The 11,408-nt window shown below is 46.4% G+C and overlaps 1 protein-coding gene across 1 annotated transcript in view; it reads left to right on the top strand.

The window, feature by feature from the left end:
* Nucleotides 1-11,408, top strand: part of ncf4 (neutrophil cytosolic factor 4) — an 83,696-nt gene that overhangs the window by 27,383 nt on the left and 44,905 nt on the right. Inside the window, exon 4 of the mRNA XM_043679769.1 lies at nt 1,711-1,781. Coding sequence (XP_043535704.1) covers nt 1,711-1,781 — 71 coding nt within the window. The remainder of the gene's footprint in view (nt 1-1,710; nt 1,782-11,408) is intronic.

Raw genomic sequence — 11,408 nt, 5'->3', positions numbered from 1 at the left:
GTGTGAGTGAGAGAGATCAGTGTGTCTGTGTGTGCGTGAGAGAGAGAGAGAGATCATTGTATGTGTCTGTGAGAGAGAGATCTGTGTGTCTGTGTGTGTGTGTGTGTCTGTTTGTGCTATTTTGAGACTTACCCCCCAAAGGCAGCAGCAGTCTTGCTGTTGGGTGTCCAGTCCGGCTTGCCATTTCCATTCCGTTACTTCATTTTGTTCCCATTGAGGGGAAGAGATAAGAGGCATCTGGCTGTTTCACTCCATCCGCTGGCTGGAAATGTGGAGAGTTGAAAGCACATGGTGTGGGGTGGGGGGGTGAGGGGCATTTACTGACCCACTGTGCTGCTGCCTAGTCTTCTGAACGGGGAGCGGACTCAGCAAGTGCTGGCTCTGTCAATCCCATTGAAGTGAAGCAGCAGCGGGGAGAAGCTTCAGCAATGCTGCCGGTCCCTTACACACGCGTGTGTGTCTGCTCAGAAACAAACCCTGAGACAGAAAGAGGGAACAAGGCAGGCAGAGAGAGGAAAAAGGAAACTTCAGAAAACTCCAAGTCCTTTTGGAGAGGCATTGGATCAGTCATCCGAATAATCAATTATCTGAATGAAATACTGCCCGCCCATCTCGATCGGATAATCGAGCTTCCCCAAAGTCTATCCACAATCTACAAGTTGCATGTGAGGAGTATGATGGATACTCCCCACCTGCCTGGATGGGAGCAGCTCCAACAACACTGAAAAGATAAACATCATCCAGGACAAAGCAGCCCTTCTAAACCTCTCTCGTCTAGAAGGATAATGGCAATGGATGCACAGAAACATACCACCTGCTAGTTCCCCTCCAAGCCCACATTCCATAACTAGATCACCTTCCTCCACTGTCATTCGGTCAAACATGTGGAACTCCCTTCGGACCAGTACCCTGGACCCACCGACACCGTACGGACCGCAGTGCTTCAAGAAGGCAGTCCAAAACCACCTTTGTCCCTGGATGGTTTCGAGCTTCTTGAGTGTTGTTGGAGCTGTGCCCAACCAGCCAAATGGGGAGGAACCCATCCCACTCCTGACTTGTGCCTTGGAGATGATGGACAGGCTTTGGGTAATTGGGGAGGGACAAATAATGCTGGTCCAGCCAGCAGAACCTGTGAATGAACCTTTTTTTTTAAAATAAGTCAGCCTTTTCTGGCATGGAAAGAGAGAGGTTGCCTCAGAATAGTGATGGATTGCCTCTAACATTTGACTTTGAGGAACAATAGGCTCAGTGACCAGGCTGTCTGTGTGATCTGTGACTGTAGCTGATGCCAGGCACGCAGGGGTATCAAACCTGGCCGGAGTGCCAGCTCCCCAGTCTGCTGCCAACAAGCCACCTCTAGGCACATGGCCTGTTCCCATCTCCTCCGGAGAGGATCGGTTCAGCTGCTCTGAGTGCCCTTCTCAGTGACCTCCCTCCGCATTGCCAGCTGCTGCGGGAGGTACTGTTACAGTGGGATTTGAAAACTTGGCCTCTCGGATCACGAGTGCAGTGATATTGCCATGATGCTATGTCAACTTTCCGAAAGGTTGAATCTTGGCAGAGCGGTCGGTGTTGGGGGGGGGGCCTGTAGGCCGCCTGGAATGCTTGGCAGCAATCTCTGTGGGGGGGGGGGCTAGATGTCTCTTGACTCAGGTCGATCCATTCCCCTTTGTCCCATCTGTAACAGGCTGTCCTTGCTTTCATTCGTAGGGAAAGTCTTTATCGGCAACAGACAGGAAATTGCAGAGAAGCGGATCCCAGTTCTCAACGATTACATGAAGGTGGGAAACATCTTCCGAAGCACACATTGCTGTTTTCTTTCCTGTTCTCATTCCTTGCTTTCTTTTTCTGTTTCCTTCCATTCTTTTTCTTCCATCCTTTCTCTGACATCTTTGTCAGCTTCTCCTCTACCTCCCTCTCGGGGATGTAACCCAAGAAGGGCTTTGAGAAAGTGAATCAGAAGGAACTGTTCCCACTGTCAAAAGAGCTGGGAACCAGGGGTTAGAATTAGATTAGAGTCCTACAGTGTGGAAACAGGCCCTTCGGCCCAACAAGTCCTCACTGACAAGTAACCCACCCAGACCCATTCCACGACATTTATCCCTTCACTGAACACTACGGGCAATTTCCCATGGCCAATGCACCTAACCTGCACATCTTTGGACTGTGGGAGGAAACCGGAGCACCCGGAGGAAACCCACATAAAAACAGGAGAATGTGCAAACTCCACACAGACAGTTGCCTAAGGCGGGAATTGAACCCAGGTCTCTGGCGCTGTGAAGTAGCAGTGCTAACCACTGAGCCACCATTGTTTTAAAAAATTTTGGGCAGGATGTGGGAGTCACTGCCAAAGCCAGCACTTAATGTCCATCACTAATTACTCAAGGAAAGCTGTTGGTCATTGAGTCATAGAGCTAGGAAAAGGCCCTTTGGCTCATTGTTCACCAAGCACTTAACTATTCTAGCCCCATTTTCCAGCACTTGACCATGTATGCAATGATGCCTCAATTGATTGTCTATATACAATGTTGCGATGGTCCTGCCTCTACCATCTTGAGTTCCAGATACCCATCACCCTCTGGACGAAAGAATTATTCATGAACTGCCTCTAAATCTCCTACCCTTTACCTTAATTCTATGCCTCTTAGTTATTAATCCCTCCCCTGTTACATAGGGAGTTTGAGGATTCTGATCAACGTCAAATAAGAAATGGTGATAGGTTTCCGAGCCAGGGTGGTCTGTGACTCAGAGAGGGATTTGCAGACAGTCATATTCCCACACAGATGCTGCTGTTCACCATCTGGGTGATACTGGTCATGGGTTTGGAAAGTGTTTAAGGATCTTTGGTCAATTTCTGCAGTCCATCTTGTGGCGGTAGATGCAGACCATCCCTAATCAGTCCTTACTTTTCCAAATGCATGTAGATCTTGTTTTGCAGATTCCCCTCCATCTACTTACCCACTATTGATATCAGGCTCACTGGTCTGTAGGTCTCTGGCTTTACCTTGTAGCCTTCCTTAAATAATGGCACAAAATTAGCATTGGTGGTGGTGGGAATGAAAATATTTGTGGATGTGGTGCCGATCAAGCGGGCTGCTTTGTCCTGGATGGTTTTAAGCTTCTTGAGTGTTGTTGGAGCTGCACCCATCCAGGGCAAGTGCGGAGTACAGTGGTCCTCCCTCATACCCACGGGGGATACATTCCAACACCTACCGCGCAAGCCCAAAACCACAGATAGGTACTAACCCAATCATTTAAATGGGAAACATACCTTCCTGGCAGCCTCCTGGTCCTTGCTTCTGGAATGTTCCTTTTATGTGTTCGGACCGCGGGTAACTGAAACTGCGTTACCCGGACCAGTGGTTACGGGGGTCACCCTGTATTCCATCACATCCCTAACTTGTGCCTTGAAGATGATGGACAGGCTTTTGGGGGGTCAGGAGGTGTCTTACGACTCACTGGATTCCTAGCCTCTGATCTACTCTTGTAGCTGCAGTCGTTACAGGAATGAGTGATCTACACTGTAGGCTTTTGAGGTTTGTAAGACAGGAAGAAGATTGTGTTTGTATATGAGTGTAGCAGGATCCAATTCAGCAAAGCTATTTGAGACAACAGGTTAGTGGGGGATATTAGGGACAGTTAATTTGTGAAGGCAATGTGGAGGCTTTTCATCAGGGTTCAGACACCGGAAATGGGGACCAATATAGAGTCCTGACCTTTCACAGAAAGCTTCAGTGCTCCAGTTAAGCTTGTTATCCAATCGGGGACAAATGGCCAGAGGGAGGATTCAGAGATCAATGAATTGGGGCTGGCCAATGTGAGTGTGGAGCCAACGAGGACTGTGGGAGGTGTTTAATTCCATAAAAAGCTCCTAAAGGTGCAACTCTGTGTTTGATAATACATGTAGTTCCCTCATCTGAATCATTAACATATGTTGTATATAGCTAGGATCCCAGCACTGATCCTTGTGGTATCCCACTGACTGCCACCCGGAAAAAGACCCATTTATCCCTACTCCTTACCTCCTGTTCTGTATGCCAGTTCTCTACCCATATCCGCACACTACCACGAATCCCACGTGCTTAATTTTACACTTATGTGTAACTCTTATGTAGTACCTTATTGTGAACCTTCTTAAAGTCCAAGTGAACCACATCCACTGGCTCCCCCAATCAACTCTATGAGAAACATCCTAAAAACCTTTCTGTAGATTTGTCAAGCATGATTTTTCCTTTCATAAATTCATCCTGACTGTTTGTTTAATTTAGTGTTTCCAAAGTGCTATGCTATTAAATCCTTCATATTGGTCTTGACCATTTTCCCTACAATTGACATCAGGGCCTGACCACTCTATAATTCCCTGTTTCTCTACTTCCATTTTATGTATAGAATCCCGACAATGTGGAAACAGGCCCTCGACCCAACAAGTCCACACCAACCCTCCGAAGAGTAACCCATCCAGACCCATTCTCCTATATTTACCCCTGACTAATGCACCTAACCTATACATCCCTGAACACTATGGAGCAATTTAGCATAGCCAATCCACCCCAACCTGCACATCTTTGGATTGTGGGAGGAAACCGAAGCACCAGGAGGAAACCCACGCAGACACAGGGGAGAATGTGCAAACTCCACACAGACAGTCGCTCAAGGGTGGAATTGAACCCAGGTCCCTGGCGCTGTGAGGCAACAGTGCTAAACACAAGCTACCTCCAAACCATAAGACCTGATCCAAAGTCTATGGAATCTTGACCGCCACAGCTTCCTCTATTTGATTGATTGATTGATTTACGTTACAAACACCGAGATACAGTGAAAAGTGTTGTTTTGCATGCTGTACAGACTGCTCATACCATGCAAAGGGCGTCAGGGTGGCAGAACAGAGTGCAGAATGCAGTGTTACAGCTGCAGAGAAGGTGCAGAGGGTGAGCTCAGAATTAATATTTGAGAGGTACGTTCAAAAGTCCAATAACAGAGGGGAAGAAGCTGTTCTTGAATCTATTTATACGAATATTCAAATTTTTGTAAACCTGCACGATGGAAGAGGGTGTAAGAGATTATAACTAGGGTGGGAAGGGTCTCTGATGATGTTGGTTGCTTTCCCGAGACAGCAGCGAGAAGAAACAGAGTCAATGGATGGGAGGCTGGTTTGCACAATGGACTGGGCTGTGTTCACAACGCTGTATTCTCTTGCTTTCTTAATACATTGGCATGTAGACTATTGGGGATTTATTGGCCTTTAATCCCGTCAATTTCCTCAAAACCATTTCCCTACCAATACCGCTTTCCTTCAGTCCCTCCACCTCACTAGTCCCTGTGTAACCCAACATTTTTGGGACATTATTGTGTCCTCCTTTGTGAAAACTAAACTCTGCATTTAATTAGTCTGCCACATCTTTGTGATGCAGGGTCATTGAATCCCTCCAGTGTGGAAGCAGGTCATTTTTTTCCATTGAGTCTGCATGGACCCTCTGAAGAACATCCCACTCAGATCCATCCATCTGCATTTCCCATGGCTAACCTACCTAGCCTGCATATCCCTGAACAATTTAGCACAGCCGATCCACCCTAACCTGCACATCTTTGGACTGTGGGAGCATCCGGAGGAAACCCACGCAGACACAGAGAGAATGTGCGAACTCCACACAGACAGTCACCCGAGGCTGGTATTGAACCCAGGTCCCTGGCGCTGGGAGGCGTCAGTGTTAACCACTGAGTCACAGTGCCACCCTTTCCTCTCCAATCATATTTGCGTCTAATCACTTCAGCACTATCCTGAGGGGCTGACATCCATATTGTTGCCCAGCCCTAACTCTGTCTGGAGGAAGATGGCTGTAATGACAGAGGTCCATAAGATTCACAAATATCTTTTCTTTGGCGGGATCTTTCGCTGGCGTCAATACAGCAGACAAGAGAGAGACAGAGTTAATTGACAACACACACAGCTTCTGGCTTTCAGAGGAATTCCAACCAGGGTTAGGCCTCAGGCTGTACCTAATTGGGTGATTAAAGGTTTCTAAAGATGTGCGTGAAACAGTTCATAGCTGTCCCCAGGGTAAACAGAATATCCTGTTGGTCAATGGTCACTTCTGGAGAAGTTGGGCAGCGTTAAATGCTCAGAAACTTATTCCATCTTCAAAACTGAAAGGTAAGAGACCAGGATAATTGAGGGATACAAGTACAAATGAATACAGAACCAAACACAATGGTGAATCATCAGTGGAAAGATATAAAATTTCATCACAGTTGAAAAATAGACCTGGATTAAAATGAGGAACATTGGAGTCAAAGTCTGTAAGGACTGTGGTTTCACATAGCAACTTCAAAACATTTCTCAGAGCTTTAAAGCCAATGCAGTGCTTTTGAAGTACAGTCAAAACACAGCAGACAATTTTCACACAGCAAGATCCCACAGAGAGCACTCTATACATTGAATCACAGGGCTGTTAAAGCACAGGAAGAGGCTGTCATGCCTTCACCAGCCGTCCTTGTGAGCATTTTATCTCATGCAGTTTTCCCCACCTTCTCTCTGGAACCATCTGAATTTTAATGATATTGGTTCAAGGCCAGATATTGGCCGATGGGAGGTGGAGCATCGCTGTACAGCTCAAACTGGTGCCGAACGGAATGCACCGGCCTGAAGGACGACAGAGCAGGCTTTGGTTTATCCCCTCATTGTAAAAGCGACACCTTTCGACCGTGCTGCGCTCCCTCAGGCTGAGGCACACGTGGGCTCGAATCCCCGCAGAGTGTCGTGAGCAACAAGCACAAGTTCCAGAAGTCGCGGCCAGCATTTTTCATTGTGTAGCTCAGGATTTGAGGTGGCTTCGTGCAAGAGAGCAAGTTAGGAAGTCTAATGCTCTGTGTGCTTTACCAGCTGCAAAGAAATTAAGCTTCGGGATGAACTGTATCAAATCCGTACAAGGCAAAGGTCCAAAGAGGAGCGGGAATGAAGATATTTACCAGGATGTTGCTGGGTAGGGAAGGTTTGAGTTATAAAGAAAGGCTGGATGGACTGGGATTTTTTTCACTGGAACGTAGGAGAGGTAACCTGACAGCAGTTTATAAAATAATGAGGGGTATAGATAGAGTTGATGGTAGTTGTCTTTTTCCCATGATGAGTGGTTTCAAGATGAGGGGGCACATTTTTAAGGTGAGAGGACAGAGACTTAAAAAAGACATAAGGTAAATTTTTTACACAGAGGGTAGTTCGCGTGTGGAGTAAACATCCTGAGGAAGTGGTGGATGTGGGTACAATTACAACGTTTAAGGGACATTTGGATAGATACATGAACTGGAAAGGTTTGGAGGGCTATGGGCCAGGAGCAGGCAGGTGGGGCTAGTTTAGTTTGGGATTATGGTCAGCATGGACTGGTTGGACTAAAGGGTCTGTTTCCATGCTATATGACTCTGTGACTGAGTCTGTGAGGCCCACGTATCCAGGACTGCCAGACTGTATCCAGGAGTAACTGTTAGCAAGGGGGGAATGGGCATTAATTCTGATCCCTTCATTTCAGTCGCATTGCCTGTAAAATTTGATCAGCTGCTCATACTGACGATGCTGATGAAATCCAGGGACCAATTTCAGTCTGAGACTCTTGGCGCGAGTAAATGCCAGAAAATGTAGTGCTATGTTTTAGCCTGAAAGTAGGCCTGGATCAAAATTTTACCCTAATTTGTAAGTACTGATCTCAACACCGATGGGTTATGAATGCGAACACTCTCTTAGATAATTGTTTGTCATTTATATAAACAATTTGGATGAGAATATTGGAGGCAAGTGGCATAGTGGGCAGTGAAGATGGTTGTCTAAGAGTACAGTGGGATCTTGATCACCTGGGCCAGTGGGCTGAGGTATGGCAGATGGATGCAGATAAATGCGAGGTGTTGCATTTTGGTAAGACAACCCAGGGCAGGATTTAAACAGTTAATGGAAGGGCCCTGGGAGTGTTGTCAAACAGAGAGACCTAGGGGTGCAGATACACAGTTCCTTGAAAGTGGTGTTCTAGGTAGGCCAGGTGGTGAAGAGGGTATTTAACACACTTGCCTCATTAGTGAGTGAATTGAGTACAGCAATTGGGATGTCATGTTACATCTGTACAAGACACTGGCAAGGCCGCATTTGGAGTTCTGCATAAATTCTGGTTGCTCTGCTATAATAAGGATGTCAATAAACTGAAAAAGGTTCAATAAAGATTTACAAGGATGTTACTGAGACTGGAAAATTTATAAGGAGAGGCTAGATAAGCTGGACCTTTTCCACCTGGAGCATTGGAGGCTGAAGGGTGACCTTATAAAGGTTTATAAAATCATGAGGGGCATGGATTGGATAAATAGACAAGGTCTTTTCCCCAGCGTAGGGGACTATTTTCACGCAGAGGGTGGTGCGTATATGGAATAAGTTGCCAGAGGAAATGGTAGAGGTGAGCACAATTACAGCATTGAAAAGACATTTGGACAGGTACACGAATAAGAAAGGTTTAGAGAGATATGGGCTAAACACAGGCAAACGGGACTAGTTCAGGTAAGAAAACCTGGTTGGCATGGCCAAGTTGGGCCGAAGGGTCTGTTTCTGTGCCGTATGACTCTATGAATATATAAAAGGTCACGCTAACTGGGGTACCACAGGGATCGTTACCTGGACCCCAACTATTCACAATAAAGATTAGTGATTTAAATGAGGGAACTAAAGGTGATATCTCCAAGTTTGCAGACTACACAAAGCTGGCAGGGAGGAGAATCCAGAGATGCTTCCACGTGGTTTGGGAAAATCGAGTGAGTGGTCAAATATATGGAGCTGTACAAACCCAGGGGAAAATAAACCACACGTAAATGCTGTTGAACTAGCTGAAGGGGAGGAGATGGGAGGTTGAGCAGATTCAATGGTTAACATTGAATTCCAGATGGTATGCAGCACAGTCACTGATCACTTCGTGCAAATAGTCTGCGTCGATGTTAACGCTTGACATACATCTTATTGCATTCCATCCACATCACCCCAATTTCGCAGCATACAATTTTGTTCCATTTTCTCATCCACTTTCCTTTCAAAAGCATGAAAGTATTTGCCTCAGTCGCTGTGGTAGGAAGGAGAAAGTGAGGACTCCAGATGCTCGAGATCAGGGTCGAAAAGTGTGGCGCTGGGAAAGCACAGCCGGTCAGGCAGCATCCGAGGAGCAGGAGAGCTAAATGAAGGGCTTATACCTGAAACGCTGACTCTCCTGCTCTGAATGCTGCCTGACCTGCTGTGCTTTTCCAGCATCACACTTTTTGACACTGTGTTAGAAAAGCCAGCAGGGCGAGGGAGACACATTATGAGTCCTGGTGTTTCCCCTCACCCTGGGTCCCTTAACTCCCCTTTCCCAGTTCTTTATTCACCCTCTTCTGTCGAGAGCCTTTGTCGTGCACAGAATAGAATAGCGCAATGCAGGAGACCATTCAGCCCTCTGAATCCATACCAGATCTTTTGAAGGGAAATCCAGTTAGTCCCACTGCTTCTCCCCAACCCATTTTTTTCCCCTTGAGGCCTACTCATAGCTCAGCAATTCCTGAAGCTTAGTCACATGATCATTGGAATGTTATGTTATGGCTGTCCAAAACATTGATAAGGGCACATTTGGAGCACTGCATACAATTCTGATCACTCTGCTGTAGGAAGGATGTTATTAAAGTGAAATTGGGTGCAATACAGATTTTCTAGGATGTTACCAAGACTAGAAGGTTTGAGTTATAAGGAGAGGCTGGATAGGCTGGCACTGTTTCCTCTGAAGCATAGGAGGCTAAGTGGTGACTTTATAGTCATAATCATAGAGTCATAGTCATAGAGATATACAACATGGAAACAGACCCTTCAGTCCAATTCGTCCATGGTAACCAGATATCCCAAATTAATCTAGTTCCATTTGCCAGAACTTGGTCCATATCCCTCTAAACCCTTCCTATTCATATACCAATTCAGATGCCTTTGAAATGTTGTAATTGTATCAGCCTCCACTATTTCCTCTGGCAGCTCGTTCTATACAAGCACCACCCGCTGTGCGAAAAGGTTGCCCCTTAGGTCCCTTTTAAATCTTTCCCCTCTCACACTAAACCTATGCCCTCTAGTTCTGGACTCCCCCACCCCAGGGAAAAGACAGTGCCTATCTACCCTATCCATGCCCCTTGTGATTTTATAAGGTCAACCCACAGCCTCCGAAGCTCCAGGCAAAATAGCCCCAGCCTATTCAGCCTCTCCCTATAGGTCAGTTGACTTTCTCATTGCACCACAGGGTTCCTCTCAGCACCAGAGAGCCTATCAGCTGGAAATGTGTGTGACTGGAGGGGTATGCGAATATCTGCTCCTCTCATGTTTGGACGCAATCTTGCCCCTCAAAGAGCAAGCAGAGGCTTCCCCTAAGACATGTGCCCCTGGTAAATATTGCCAACTTGCATCGCCCTCTCGTCTAGCCTGAAACGTAGCAACTGACAAATGAGGCATGTTCGGTACCCAAACGGTTAACCAGAAGAGAGAGAAGGACGTGGCTGAACAGGGCTCCACCTTAGAAACTACGTCCAGTTCTGCTCAGCAAGAAATCCCAAAGAGACATTCGGAACCGAGTGGCAGTGCAGAGAAACTGCTGCAAGCAAACCCCACAATGCCAACTTCATGAGCAGTAAGGGAAGACTGGAAAGAAAAGAGAGAGAGAGAGAGAGACCTGGCAGTCAATTGTAGCTGATCATAAAATCAAAAAGAAAGCACAGAAATTGCTGGAGAAACTCAGCAGGTCTGGCAGCTTCTATAGAGAGAGAAACAGAGCTAATGTTTCGACTCTTCTTCAGAATTCTGTTCTTCAGAGAACCGTTCAGAATTCAGAATACGGCTCATCAGACGCGAAACGTTAACTGTGTTTCTCTCTCCACAGTCCTAATGGGTTTCTCCAGCACTTTCTGTGTTTCTTCCAGATTTCCAGCAGTGTTTTGCTTTTATGTGGGATTTTAAAGTAGAGACTTGCAGTTTTCTCTGTACAAATTTGTGTTTCTATTCATGTCAGACAGGCTACGTAATGCGTGATTTGTAACCACCAATTGTTCAGCCCTGCCTAACAATTAAAGTGACTCTTTGAAGGCCATAATTAGGGATTATTTCAGAGAGACATGAAGATGCTAAATGATGTGAGATAAGGTTTAACCAGAATGGTTCAAACAGGCTAAGGGGGCAGACTGAAAATGTGTCCTGAAATGTTTTCTCCACTGAAGGTACCACCTAATGGGGTGGTGTGTACCCTGGGCATTGGCATTGTTTCTGGTACCTTACAGAATCCCTGCAGTGTGAAAGCAGGCTATTCGGCCCATCGAGTCCACACCAACCCTCCAAAGCACATGCCACCCAGACCTACTTCCCCCATCCCCGTAACTCTGCATTTTCC

The sequence above is a fragment of the Chiloscyllium plagiosum genome, chromosome 39, assembly GCF_004010195.1.
Source record: "Chiloscyllium plagiosum isolate BGI_BamShark_2017 chromosome 39, ASM401019v2, whole genome shotgun sequence".
Classification (NCBI taxonomy): domain Eukaryota; kingdom Metazoa; phylum Chordata; class Chondrichthyes; order Orectolobiformes; family Hemiscylliidae; genus Chiloscyllium; species Chiloscyllium plagiosum.
This window is presented reverse-complemented; position numbering and strand designations above follow the sequence as displayed.